This window comes from Corapipo altera, unplaced genomic scaffold, assembly GCF_003945725.1.
Source record: "Corapipo altera isolate COAL_440 unplaced genomic scaffold, ASM394572v1 45, whole genome shotgun sequence".
NCBI classification, from domain to species: domain Eukaryota; kingdom Metazoa; phylum Chordata; class Aves; order Passeriformes; family Pipridae; genus Corapipo; species Corapipo altera.
The window spans coordinates 18,365,445-18,379,974 of record NW_020884877.1 but is presented as its reverse complement, the minus strand read 5'-3'; the positions used below and the strand labels follow the sequence as shown (position 1 = coordinate 18,379,974).

The 14,530-nt window shown below is 50.3% G+C and overlaps 1 protein-coding gene across 3 annotated transcripts in view; it reads left to right on the top strand.

Moving 5' to 3' along the window:
• The window catches only part of SLC4A3 (solute carrier family 4 member 3), a 34,201-nt gene that overhangs the window by 939 nt on the left and 18,732 nt on the right, over positions 1-14,530 (top strand). Inside the window, exons 1-6 of one of the 3 annotated variants that reach the window (XM_027636586.1) lie at positions 1-47; positions 5,147-5,287; positions 6,511-6,667; positions 10,111-10,445; positions 10,879-11,021; positions 11,567-11,778. In XM_027636586.1, coding sequence (XP_027492387.1) covers positions 5,234-5,287; positions 6,511-6,667; positions 10,111-10,445; positions 10,879-11,021; positions 11,567-11,778 — 901 coding nt within the window. In that variant the 5' untranslated portion in view covers positions 1-47; positions 5,147-5,233. Of the gene's footprint in view, positions 48-5,146; positions 5,288-6,510; positions 6,668-10,110; positions 10,446-10,878; positions 11,022-11,566; positions 11,779-12,183; positions 12,936-14,530 lie in introns of those variants that run through there. The other 2 variants (XM_027636587.1, XM_027636588.1) reach the window with 2 other exon arrangements.

Here is a 14,530-nt window from a genome sequence, read left to right as displayed (position 1 = left end):
GGGGGGCGGCGCGGCGGCGGGCGGCTCTCCTGCTCCGGCGGTGCGAGGTACGGGCCGGGGAGGGGGTGGGTCCCGGCGCTTGCCTCTGCGCTGCCCCGGCTGCAGCAGCCCCGCCTGGCTGCCTTTCCCCAGCCCCGTGTGCGGGGCGCTCCGGTGCTGCACGGTGCGTGGGGCGGTGCGGGTGGCTGCACGGTGCGGGGCATGGTTCATGGTGCATGGCATGGCACGGTGCGAGGCGGTGCATGGCGCGGGGCACGGCACCGCACGCAGCGCAGTGCCCGGTGCTGGATGCGACGCGGCGTGGAGCAGTCCCGCGCTCGGCACGGCACAGTACGTGGTGCAGCGACCCCAGTGCCTGCCTATGTCCCTTCCCTCCCCCGGCTGTACGTGTATCTGTCAGAGCCATCCGTATGTCCAGTGGAGGGATTGGTCCTCGTTACTGTCTGGTGCTGGCGGTTCATTCTGGACTGGGTTTTGTTCTGTGTGTTCGTGTATGTGTCTGTGAGCTGCATCGGCTCCGTCCTGTCTGGTACATCTGTGAAGGGCCTCTGAGGTAGAGTCATGGAACAGGGTCGGTGCTTCAGGAGTGAATGGCTGTGGTGGTTCATCCAGGGTAGTTGAGTATAGGATTCATCGAAATATTTAAACCTTCTGAAGTACTTGTGTAATATTACAAATTTCAACATAGTCATGTGGTAAAGAGATCCACAGGTTAAATCCTTTATGCCTGGAAACTTTGTGTGTTTACTGTCTTTTGTGTTGCCTTTGCGTTCTGTTATGTGTGTCCATTTCTCTTGACATGTCAGAGGAGAGGTAGAGGCTGTGCAGCCCACTCCTGTTTTGTTTGGCTTTGAGGCTGTGACTGTCAGAGCAGCATTCGAATGCTTTGGTGTATGCAGCAGCACCCCTTCTGCTCCTCTCCTCCATGGACAGGCTCATCAGTATGTCTTCCCAGAAAAGCTTCCCAGGCCTCTAATCCTTCTCCTTTGTGAGCTCTTCCCGTCTGCGTCTATTAGCCGGAGTCCCTTCTCTTCCTCTATCCTCAAACCAGCTTTGCCCCTGTGGCTTTATCCCTCCCTATCTTAACATCCACTCCTAGTCTAGACGCTCCACAGCTAAATTATACTCAGCTGATGGCCAGGGGATTAGGGAAGAGCTGAGGAGATGGATGGGTGGCCTGATGGCTGTCTCCACGCAGCCCCTTGCCCATGGAGCTGGAGCAGCCCCTTGCCCACGGAGCTGCCTATAGTGTTACCGGCTTATCTTTATTGCAAAGGGGCAGTGTGACCTGCTTGCCTCTGCCCCTAGAAGATGTGCGTTTTTCAAGGTAAAACAGGGAAGCTCCTACACTGGCATTGTGAGGCAGCCTTTGGGGGTCGGGGAAAGCCCCTCTGGAGTCCCCGTGAGCAACATGTGGGACATACCATAGCTGCCAGAACTGCAGGGATGTGCCTGCTTGCTTTCCTTCAGCATCTGTTAAGCCTAGATGGTCAGTATGATGGTCGGTACAAGGTATGGTCATTTGGGTGAGCCAGTTCTGTTTACTGATGTGTTTGTGGAGAGAGCAGGGATATGTAAGTGTGCACAGGTTGGCAGACTGTGGATTTTTCTGGACACCCTTTGAATCTGGCCTGCTGGCATGATGCTTTTATTACTGAAAATTACTTCCAGCGGGAATGCTGAATCATGTACTCCCCATAACCAGGAGATACAGTGGAATGAAGGTATCAGTCATTTGCTTTTATTTAGTGGTGTTTGTTTGGTTGGGTTTTTTTGTTTTTTTTTTTTAGTTTCCCATTTTGTCTTGTGTTCTTATGGCAGCCCAGGCAGTGATACCAGCAGGCTGGGCACTTCAGCATGATGCCTATTAGCAGTATTCTCCCTGATATTAGTTTTAAGTTTCTATTTTAAATTTAAACCCATTCCTAAGTGTCTTTGTGAAGGGCTGCCTGACAAAAAAAATTAAAAAATCTTTACTTGTGTTTTACACTCTTGAGATCTTTCCAGACTGCTGGTTTGTCCCCTCCCCGTCTTAGTCATCCCATATTGTGCTAGACAAAATTAGCTCCTAACCTTTCCTTATAAATCAATTTCTCTAGCCCACTGGCAATTTTTGGTTGCTCTTCTCTGAACTCCATCTGTTGTGGGTAATAGAAAAGCCCGGCAGGATCTGACTAGGTGTCCATCCAGCCTTCCTCCAAAGGTGGCACAGAGTAAGGAGCAAGTGGCCTCTAGTGGCCAGCCATCAATTAATGTACCAAAGGGAGGCAGCAGTGCTCCCAGGCTGTGGACTCTCCATTCTCCAGAAAGCAGGAGAGCTGGTAGGGTTAGGATTGGAAAACATGCTTTCCATCCTCATTTCTCTCCTCCCAAAAGAGGCAGAGCCTCCAGACAGCTCAGCCCTGAGCCCCTCTGGCTTGGGGCGCCCACACATCGCATCCTGCTTTCATAGGGTGGCGACTGGGGCATTGATGGAAACCCTGTGGGTACCTCGCAGTCCCTCTGAAATTTCAAAGCAAGTCCCCAGGGCTCTCGTACTTCTGGTACAACTGTCTGGCTTGTAGTTGTTCACTAGCATCATTAGAATGACATAGCTTCAGCATAATTCAGAATACGCTGAATTTGGTGGGTAAAGAAAGACTAAGTGCTGGATTTTCCCTCCCTTTTAACTTCATTTAGGCAGTCAGGCAATAGTTTTAAACTCAGTGTAGCATCTTGCAAATCCAGTGTCAGCAGAACGCATTGCATCCAGCAATTCTCCCAGATATGGGTTTCCTCCCTCCCAGAGCACAAATGCCCCTGCGAACCTCTGCTTTGCTCCAGACTTACCTGAGCTTGACCTGAAACAAAGCACAGTGCTTCACAACACAGCTGATAGGTTTTAGTTTCCTTTAGAGGCCCCCCGAGGCACAGTGAGACAGAGGTGGCACAGAGGTGGAGCTGAGCATTAGGATTTTTTTTGTTAAATTACCATTTTGCTAGTTTTTAGGGATTTTGCCTCTACAGGTGCTGCTGTCCAAAGCCCCATCATCCTTTTACTCCCTCAGGTAATTGTGCTTGTAACATGTTTTTGCAGACAGTCTGGAGCTATGAATGTTCTGTTCCTTAAAAATATTCAATCCTTTCTTTAACAGACGTGATACCATGGCCCTGCAGAGTGAGGTTCCCCTGCCAGGTCTTCCTGCTGGAATAAAATGTTCCTTGCCTTCAGTTTCAAATGTACTGCTGTTTGTTTTCATGGAATTATACCCTCTTCTTGAGTTAAATGCAAAAGAAAATAAAAGCCTTATATTACCCTTTTCTCTATCTTGTCTTCTACTAAAAGGCAACTCAGTCTCTGCCTACAGATGATTTCTAGACCTTTCTCCTTTTTTTTCTACTATCTCTCTTGGAACCCTTTTGCTTTATTTTTCTTGGAAAACAGGGTTTGAAGTTGAAGATTACAGCTTAAGATCTACAGAGTGGATTAGGTGTTTTAATTCTTTTCTGCCTTGTTGCTTATGGCCTGGATGCTGCATTTGCTGTTTAGATGTCTGTCTTGGCAGCCTATTTCTCTTGAGCTGTTCAGGTCTTATTGAGGGATTACTGAAGTGTCCAACTAGGTGTGTTTCAGGGGTTTCTTCCCTTACATTTTGCCTTGTTCCTGATAATTAGGAGGATGGACCAAAGAAGAATGCTTCATCAGTGGTCCAATTAGCTCCTCAAAAACTTGCCTTACAGAGGGCCCTGGGATTTTTGGTTTGAATAAGCTCTTCAGATAGGCAGAGTAACTAGAGACTGTAGTAGCACCTTCTAGAGATCTTCAAAGATAGAAGGGATGATGAAGTGGCCTTACTGGTGTCACCTTTACACCATCTGTTTTAGTGGCCTGTCTTGAACAGTGTCCCATACTAGGTACTTCAGATGTGGTAGTAAGAAACCCCTCTGCAGATAACCAGGACATAAACTATAATATTTATTCCAAAGCTTTCAAAGCTGGAGAATAGCTTGCTCTAAAAGATGGATTTAACTTCTTGTACTTTTCTTTGTCATAAATACTTGTTTTATAAAAACTTGTTACCAGAGAGATGGCCAGGCTATCCTCTGACTTTGCAGTTTTTTAATCCTTGATGATATCAATGACAAAAATGTTTTCTTTTGCCAGTTTTTAATTCATTTGTATTCTACCTTTGTAGTTTTAACAAATGTCTCTTCTTGAGCTGTGAGCTGAGGAGACTGCCTCTCCCTGTGCCCAAAGCACTGTGCATGTGCTTACATCTTCTCTGTTTCTCAGTATGAGTTCAGATAAGTTTTTGGAAGCCAGCATCTTCCCAGAGCCAGTCTCTGTGTCATCTCCAGCATCTTCCTGGGGTGCAGCTCATGCTGAGCTCAGCCTGCACCGTTGCAATAGATGATATGACTACAGCTGTTTGTGTGTTAGTTTCTATCCCATTCCTTGTCAACCGTGGCACCTCATTGCCGCCTTCACTTGCACAGAGCAGATCGCGCCCTTGGGCTGCCCGCGGGGTATTCTGTGTCCCTTGGCCCCGCCAGTTCTGACAGGGCCCAGATCTGCAGCCTGAAGGTTGGCCTCTTTGCGTGTAACTTGTGTTGTTTTGTGTGTGGTGTTTGAATGATGAACTGTTTGTCCTTGTGCTATCTCTGTGGCCCGCACAGATCTCTCTGAGGTTCCTTCTGGCCTTTTTTCGGATCTGCTCAATAAAGCTAGGTACCACAGGACCACTCTGCTACCTGCTCCTGGCATGCCCCCCCAGCAACTGATCTCTCCAACTTTATTTTTCCCTGATGGTCAATCACACAGCTTTGCACAAATGTGCTGGTGGAGACGTGTCTGAACATGAAGCCTTTCTTTCTCTTGCACAGCCCATGCAGGAGCTATATCTAGCTGCTGTCTCCATGAGTCCCTCTGACCTTTCAGAGGAGGACAGGGTCCCATCTACCCCTGAACTGTTGGAGCTGGTGGCCAAAGCAGTGCAGGCTGGGCCACTCACCCCAGCACACTGCCGGGGACAGGCCTGTCCTAGTGATGCCGGGGAGGTTCCCTGAGGGCCGGTGAGGTGACCTCTCTGGGTCAGGAGCCAGGGGGGTTGAGGACAGTGGCCAGCAGTCTCCCACGACATTCCCTTGTCCTGCCCTCTCTCCACAGGTTATGCCACTCTCCAGGTTTGCTGGGTGCCTGCCGGTGAAAGAGAAGGGTTGATATTTTGCCCAGGCCCTTAGGTCCTGAACCAAAATGGCAGCTGGAGAGTCCCCTCCCGTAGGAGATGTCTTCATCGACCTGCAGCAGGTGAGGTGGGAATCCAGCAGCAGCGGGGCCGTCTCTTCTCTGGGGACTGTGCTCCTGCCAGGATGAGAGCAGGACTGGTATCCTGGCAGCGTGCTGCAGTAGGAAACACAACCTGTGTTCACCAGGGACAGGTCTGCATGAAGGGTGCCCCAAGGCTGCCCACAAGCCCACATCCACTCTGTGCAGACAGCAAACTGTGGCTCAGAAAAAGCCATAGGTTGTCTGGGGGGTCCCTGTGCCTTCACATGCCATTAGGTGGGGTAAGCAAGAGGCAGGAGGAGCTGGGCAGCTTGTAAATAGACAGTCCCCATTTAGGCTGGGCTTGGAACACCTATGTGTTGCAAGGTGAGAGGAGAAGCAGTCTTATCCACAAATACAAAGTCGCTCCCAGGTCAGAGCTAGGAACAGCTGAGGGATGCAAGCAGAGGCACAGCTCGGCTAAAGCTGCCTTGCTCCTTCTTTCTGCCTAGCACAGACAGATTTGTCACAGTTGGGCCTCCTCCTGTTTCCATGGAAACACGGGAGTCCACAACAGCTCCATGCTGGCATTTCAGCTATATCGACGGAAAATTTTACCAGCTGCAACTGCTCAGGAGACAGAAAGGACAGGGGTCACCTGGTAATGCTCATCTCGGGACGTTCCCACTAGCAAAAAGCAGAGAAGTGCCCATAGCCTGAAACAGGAGGCAAATGGGCAGGAAAGCCTGAAGAAAGCATCCAAGGGGAATGGGCAGTCCCTAGGTGTGTGTAAGGGGAGGTGGGAAGGCATGAGATGGTCAGTGATCCAAGGGCAGCTCACCAGAGCAGGGATGCTGCTTTCTAAGGGGAAATGCAGAGGAGGTCTAAGAATGAGAGGGATGGCAGACTGGGCAAAGGGAAGGTCAGAGGGCAGCAGTTAAATAAGAGAAATTCCAGCCAAACAAAAGCTACACATCTCCTCTAATGGGAAAGACAGGCACTGACATAAGCCCTTGATACCTGCTGCTCAAGGGAGGTGTGGAGGAACTCTAAAGTATGTCTGCAGAGTGTGCCCTGGAGCTTGCTTATCTGTTCTGCCTCTTGGTTTTGAGCGCAGCTGTGCCTCTGTGTGAGAAACTACGCCCCAGCCCTGCCTTGTGAAGCCTTCTCCTCCTTAGCAAGCCAGCACTGTTTGCAGGGCAGGAGGATCCAGAGGGCCATAAGGGTCTGTGGTGGTTGATTCTTATCTGGCGGTTTCTGTGCAGGGCAGAGATCGCGCAGAGAAAGCCTCTCCTGGTGCCGAGGACGATGAGGACTTGGATAAGACTTTGTCAATCGAGAGATTTGGGGACCTCATAAGCAAGTCAGCATCAAGCAATCTGGAGAAGCAAAGTCGCAGCTACAGTGAGAGAGATTTTGAATGTATGTAGGTTTGAACTGTTATACCCATTTCCACCCTTACTGCCAACCCACATGTGCTCTGCAGCCTTGTGCTGGGACCCTGCAGATTGTATTAGCCTGCTATTCACTTCCTCCCTCCAGAGCGCTCCCAAAGTGCTATGTACACACCGTTTAGCACTTGTGCCCACAGCCTGTTCCCAGTCTGTTCCCTGTTTTCTCTGTCTCCACAGGCGTAGCTATTGCACAGCCCACGCAGCAGCGTAGCTGCCCGGGGTGTTCGATCGCCCAGTCTCAGGGACCTCTGCAACTACTTCCCCAGTATTGAAATTTCCAGTTTAAAACAATTTTTCTTCCATGTGCCTGCAAAGAAACATCCAAATATGACCAGAAGCCAGGCTGTCCTTCCCAGTCTGAAAGCAGATGGCTCCAGTCAGACATGCCTATATATTTCTGAATAGAAACCATCAGGCTTATCTGATCAAAGAAAGGACTGCAAAATAAAAATAGAGTGTGAATTTAAAGTGCTATAGCTATCTCACCTCAGTTCCTCTGAGCAGCATATTTATTCCTTTAAATGCCCTTCTATGATGGAGGCAACCATCTGCCCAAACTCACTTTCACTGTAAAATGAGAGTGTACCCACAAGAGTGACTGTAAGCCATTGCCTGGTGTAGCTGGGTTGTGTTACCTTGTAGTAAAAGCACTGAAGGGCACAAAGAGGCCTGCATCCAGCAGCCTGTTTGTGTGGCAGACACGTAGCAATGGTTGGGATAGTTTCCCAGTCTATGGCTCTAGACAGTCACATATTGCTTATTTTCCAGCTTGGCTTTGATGGGATACAACCTTGGGAACATTATGTCCCAAGTACATCACCAGGCTGTTTTCTGCTTGGCCACTCATTTCCAATGGCTGTTGTAAAAGTTTGCTGGTAAAAGTCCATTACTGTAGTGCACTGCAGCTGCAGGTTTCTGCTTGTGTCATTTCTCTGCAAAGGCTCCATTCAAATAATACTTCCCACCTGAGCTCACAGTCACTCGTGCACATGGCTGCAAGGTGCTAATAGCTTTGCTGTGGGTTGAATTCCTGCCCTGTGCTCATAGGACCTACCTGCTCAGAAGCTCTGCCTGTGTGCACAGGTGTGTGGGTTGGCTTGGAGGACATGGGCAATCTGCTTGAGCATGCATGGCAGAAGCTTCTTTGAAAATTTGACTAGAGATTTGTTCTGTTTGGGTTGGGGTTTTTTTCCCTTTTTAATAGGAGAGTCCTTCTTCCTTTGTCAGAATCAAGCTTGTTTTCCTCTGAGCTCCTGATGTATTCCTGTTGCCTAGGACTACGTCAACCCCGGTTATCAGAAGTTTTATGCAGTTTCATAAAGCTGGAAGATCTCATTGAAAAATAACATACCAGCCTATGGAGGTGAATGCCCTCTAGGCTTAGAAATGTTTCCTGCTCTAGTCAAAGCCAGGAATTCCTAATATGTAGGCTCTCTATCCAAATTACTTTTTCATATCTCTTGTATCAAGTTCACCAAGAAGTGTAATCAAACATCTGGGACACTGGTTTGGCAGTAACTTTCCATACAGGCAGGCAGTGCAAGGAATGGAACTGGGAAGGAGAGCAGGGACTGGACACACAGGAGGACAGGGAGGAAGAAGAGGGAGGCATGGATCCTTTTGTGTTGGGTAGAGGTGTGTTTTTCCCACCTCCAGCCCGCCTCTGTGGAGATGTGATCAGTTGACACTGGACAGCTGAGTGCAGAGGTGCTCCCTCTGCTGTGCCAGATCACACACTCAGCATAACTGCCCTTCCCTGCAGCCCAAGGCTTCGGTTTCCTTCTGATCTTAAACGTAAATGTTTCTGTTTTGGGCCGATGTGAACAAGCCAAAAGGGAAAGATGGGCTGTGTCCTCACCAGCAGCTTTGTCTTGTAAAAGGAGCAACGTATATAGTTGGGGCCTTCCTTGCTTCTTACATTAGAAATTTATCCTTGGCATATCTGTGGCATGCAGAGCAGTGCTATGGAAGTACAGCAGCAGTATAGGAGGGTCTTTCTGCCAAATCTTGTAAGTGAAATAGGGTACATCTAGCTAAGTCAAAGAAAAGAACATTTTTGAGTAAAAAGTGTTTATAGAGAGCCGAAACTCTTTGTAGATGTCTGACCAGTCCCAGTCTCCTCTAATCTAATCACAGGCCTCTCCTGCTGAACTAGAGGGATGTGTGAAATATCCCTGCTGTTCCCAAGGGGGGAAACAAGGGAGAAAAGACTTGAGAAACCAAAGGAAAGGAAACATGACAGCAGAACAATGAACCTGCCTGGCTCTCCTAGGGAGAGGTTACAGCTTCCATTGAAAATGTCCTTTGAAGGTAGTTTTCACTGTAAACAGATTTTGCTGCCATGTCACAGGAAAGCTGGGAAGGAACCAAATCAAAATAGACTGAAAACAATTCCTCAGGAAGAGCTGCCGAGCAACATCGCCTTGCCAAGTGGCCAGTGCCCCCCTGATTTCAGTGGTGCCGAGTGCAGCCCCACAATCTGTGCATCCTGCAGACTGTCTATGGGAGGCTTTGTGGCTGCAGATAGACCTGGCAGAAATGGCTTTCCTTTCTCTTATGGGGAGATGCTGAGTTTGCCCTGTTCCCTGCCTGGTGCGTTGCCTTTGTTTTGGAGTGAAGGTTCAGAAATGCCCTTAATTTCTTCTCACTCTTAATTCCCATGACACCCAAGTCAAGCCTGTATGAATTTCTCTTTGTAGATTAACTTAAAGAAAAGTCCTCCTCCCCTGTTTTTTTACACTGATTTTTAAAAGACAGCCTCCTAATTGAATGTGCATTTCAGAGGCTTGTGGACACACACCCTCACAGTACCTGGAACGTAGACTTAGGTTGCATCTGCACTAAAAGGCTCGGTCTGTTTTTCCTGTCTATGGAGGAAGAACTTTCTGTCAAAGCCTGGAGGATACATAACATCTATTTAATAGCATCTATTTAACTCAAAGAACCCTGTGCAGAAATCATAGCATCACAGAATCATTTAGGAAAAGACCTTTGAGATCATTGAGTCCAACCGTAAACCTAGCACTACATCCACCACTAAGCCATGGCCCTAAGCACTAAGTTATCTTGCCTGTTTGAGAATGCAAGGGGATGTTGCCTCTGGCAGGTCACCACAGCTCTGTGCAGCCATTCAAATGGCTTTTGGGAACACTGGGAGAGGAGTCCTGCCTTCCCCAGGGCTGTGGAGCTGTGTTGGGGTGGTTTGGCACTGCACAAGGGCTGTCTCCCCACCTACTCCAGGCTGGACACAGCCTGCCACATCACTGAAAGAGCTTTGCTGTGTCCCTGTGGGCTAGTGGCTCTCCTTGCCCTTCCTGGCCCTTGATCTCCAGACCATGCTGTTTCCTGAAGGGGCGCCTGGCAGGTTCCTCCCAGCCTCTTCCTGCCCCTGACTCTCTTTTTCTCTCTCAGTCCACCGCCAAACCTCGCACCACATCCATCATCCCCTTTCCACTCACCTCCCTTCTGCCCTCAAGTTCCAAAAGAGGCCCCCCCGTGCCAGCAGGAGGAAAAAAAGGAGGAGGAAAAAGAAGAAAACCTCAGTACCCCCCTCGGAGGTCACCCCTACCATCCAGGAAGAGGACGAGGAGGGAGGAGAAGAGGAGGAAGAAGAGGAAGAAGAAGAAGAGGAAGAAGGAGAATCTGAGGCAGAGGAGGTCCAGGAGAAAGAAATCTCTGCTGAGTCTGAGGGTGAAGCTCGTGGGAAGGAAACATCCCCTAAGCTGGAGCCTTCAAGCAAACCAAAGGCAAGGCCAGTGCATCCCTACCTGGATGGGGCTTGGAGGCTGGGGGGAGGTAGAGGGAGGGTTCCAACAAGTGTGTTGCTCAGTGGGAAGAAGTTATAGCTGTGCACTATTGTGGTAAGAGTGTTTTTATCCTTGCCTAACAGAGATGGGCACTGGGGGACAGTGACAGGTAAGTCATTGCTTGGGGTGGATGCTGGAGAGGACATGCTTGACCATTTTGGGGATGTAAGATCCATGGGGAAAGATCAATGTGTCCTTAGGGTTTATAGGTTGGTGAGGGGCTCAGTATGACCAGTCCCAGGGTATGGCGCATGAGAGGCAAGTTGATGTTGCCTGTTCAGGGAGATGGTGACATGGGGAGGATCTGCATGCCAAGGATTGGGGTGAAGGCTGCCTGCTCCAGCTCTTGCTATCAGGACTGTTGTCTCTGCAGTTCACTGTCGGCAGCGATGAGGAGGAGTCCAGCAGTGCTCTGGCTCCCGCACAGTTCCACATGGAGGAGGAGTGTGGCATCCTGTCTCCCATGCCTCGCTTTGCTGACCTTCTGCAGGACAAGGGCCCTGCCTCTCTCCACAGGTAGGTGAGCGGTGCCAAGCTGCCTGCTGCTCCCCCTGCCTCAGAGTCATTGCAGAGTCTGTCCCCATGCCCAACCTGAACTTGCCTGCTGAGCCAGAGGGGACATGGGGCCCAGAGGGAGAGCAGCTGTGAGTAAAAGGGCTACTCCCCAGTCGGACAGTCACTCCACGGGACTCCTGCAACATCCTTGAATCTGTGGGATCCCCAGGGTATGGGTTTGGGGGCACTGGGCTGCACACCTGGAGTACCCTTCCTCCCAAGTAATTTATGCTGTTGTGCTGACCTGCAAGATGGGAAGCCCCAGGAGGGAACTCTGAGGCCATTGAATCAGAGGTGGGTCTCCAATACTGACCGTAAGCTGATGCCACTCTATGGTGGGGGAGAGGAAGAGCAGAAGGGACAACCTTTAGGCTTTGAGATAGGTGACTCCTGGCTGTACTCCTTCTCAGGGACTTTTTGGTCAGGGCTGGGCCAAGGGACTCCAAACCCTGAGGGCCATCCTCAGTCACCCCACTTGCTACCATCAGTCCCTTTGGTTCCTACAGCCCCCCCGGGCCTCGAGAACGTCTGTCACGTGGGTGGGAGAAGCGCAAGCCCTGGGGCCAGGTGGCGAGTGGACAACGGGTTACCTATGACTTGAAGGAGAGGATGTGCATCGGCAGCATGACCACACTGGAGAGCGCAGCATACCAGCGTGTCCCCACAGATGAGGCTGAGGCCCAGATGCTGGCATCCGCCGACTTGGACGGCATGAAAAGTGAGGCTTTACAACACTACCTGCGTTACCAGTGTGTGTGTCCCTTTGTCTCGTGCTTCTCTCTGCTTTACCCTCTTCCCTAGAAATCTCAGGCATGGTGTTCAGCCTGCCACAGGACCTGGTCCTCACTTGCCTCAGACCCTGCTTTTCCAACAGTATCTCATCTCTGTCAGCTTTGCATTGTCCACAGCACCTATCCCCATGTTTTCAGCATCTCTACTCCCACCCACTCAATGAATGCTTGCTCCTCCACCCACCCCACTGCCCTCTCTGGTTCAGGGCTCCCAGCATTTCCCTGAGACCCAGCTCTCTTGTCTCCTGACACACTTTCCCAGCAATCAGCCCTCTGTGTGACACGCCAGCTCTGGTATTGCAGAAAACCTGAGATGAGGAGCCTCTCCTCTCCTCGCCTCTCCTGGCAGAGGCAGCTGCCCCCTCTGGAGTGCCTCAGAAGGGGACTGCCCCTGTGTGTGGCACGAGGACAGAGAGAAGAGACGTCATGGAAATGCACGCTCCGGGCCTGAGGACATGGAGAATTCAATAGGTTGCTCTGCAGGCTGGAGAGGGAGGGAGACACCAGAGGGGAGTGAGGGAGAGAAGCAGTGCTGCACACGCAGCCTGGCTGTCCCCGGGCCACGAGTGCCGCATCCCTGGGCATCTGGCACAAGACCCCACGGCAAAGCGAGGACACTGCTCCTGAGGAGCTGGTGGGGCAGTCCCCACGGAAGCATCCCTGGGTGGAGCCAGCCTTCCTGGAACCTCATCAGTCATCAGAGCTTCTGCAGCTGGCACCTTCGTGCCCCATGAGGAGGTGAGCGAGGCACCAGGGCTGTCCCCAGGGCTGCGGTGAAGCCTCCCCAGGGGGACAGCTTGCTTTGCACACATCAGCCTGACTACCCCGCTCCCTCATCTGAAGGCGAGTGTTCCATGACACCTGACCCCTGACTTCCACAAGGACAAAATGACAACCCTTCAAGAGAGAGAGGAGCCAGCGAAGGAATCGGGAGGGGGCAGCAGCCCGGAGGTAGCGATAAGCTCTCATATTCGCAACTCACTCAGCTATGAAGACTTTGATGAATTTGCCTTCAATTTTGAAGACTATGATTTATGGGAGGCCATCAGAAACCATCTGGGCTACCCAGGCGGGGAGCCCACCTGTAAGTACTGGAGCAGTGACCCTACAGTTGCAACTGTAGATCAGAGCCCCCAGTACAGTGCATATCCCCTCCTGTGTTTGCTGTCTGCACCCTCGCCATGTCAGATTGGTCTCCTGGTTTAGGAGAGGTATGGTCTTGCCCCACTGTATGGCTGGGGACACTGGAGATGCTGCTTGATGTCTGTGTGTCTGTTCAAGGTCTTAGTACAGATCTGTGTCACAGTGTTGAGGTGCTTTACTGTGTGTGTCTCGCTCAAGCAGCTCTGGAGGCAGCTGCATCTTGCTGTTTGTGCTTATCAGGATGTGGCCCATGCTGTGGCCAGAGAAAAAGCAGCTGCTTCGAGGTGTGTATAAGGACAAAGAGATTTCCTTTTCCATCTGTAGCACAAGGTGACAGTGTGCTGCTGCTCTGTTTGATGGAATTTGAGTCAAGGTGCGGATCTGACAGCGGAGGTGGGTATCAGGTTCTCAGCTCTGCACCGCAGCCTAATGCCCAGAGAAAAAAATAACCTAATCCCTGTGTCTGCAGGCTTGAGTGTGGCTGTGAAATTAGCTGATGGCAGGCTGGCTGGTGTGCCTGGAAGGGGGAAAAGAGGAAGGAAACAAGAGTGAGAAAAACAGGGAAGGAGAGGATAGGAATCCTGAGAGTGAAAAATGCCTTTCTCTTCTTTGCATCTGTTTCTATACCTGCACATCCCTTGCAGAGGGATCTCTGAGCCATCCCAGGGACCTCACAGAAAGCAGAGCCTCGCTCCCACCATCGCACAGGAGTTCTTCCTTAGCAGATGGTGGTAACTCAAAGGTGGCTTTGTGACTCACTTTGGGAGTGATAATGTTCATAGCCAGAGCTTTGTGGCGGTTGTCCAAGTGTCCTCATCTGTATCGTGTGTTAATTTTTCAAGGGATTTTAGGAGTGCCCATGGGAGGGTGATGTGGTCCCAGAGCTAACACACTTACTGGCTTTGCACACAAGAGTGGGAGGGGAGAGTGCTTGCAACAGGCACTCAGGATGCCTTGGTTCAGCTTCTGGCTCTGCCACAGACTGTCTGTGTGATCTCAGGCAAAACACTAAATTTCCCCTGCCTCCTAATCCTAGCATCATGTTCTCTTTGTCATCTGTCCCATCTTTACAAATCTTCAGGGAAAAAATGTCTGCCTATGTGCTTCTACAGGGACCAGCAAGTGGGGATTAGCTTCTGGCTTTTACGGTAACAAGTCTGCTACTTGTTACTGTAAATTGATAGAGCATATAATAGTAGCAAAGTTCAAAATAGAAACCTGGAGCAAATTGGTCCCATCAGCTCTCCCAAGCTGAGTGAACTGTACATTAAAAGTGTGAGAAATTTCCCCAGGTTCACCTGGAAAAGGATGGCTATTCCTGGGAAGGTAGAAGGGGCAGATCACTCTGCAAGGTGTGATATACATCACTTGTAAAGTGGGGAAATTTGGCTTGCTAGCATTTAATACATTCATTGATTGCTACAGCTAATATTGCTGGTGCTTGAAACAGGATGCACTGTACAGTCAACTCTTAATTATTTCTGTATAATGAATTCACACTGTGGATTAATCCTGCAGAGAGAGATGGCAGAGTCA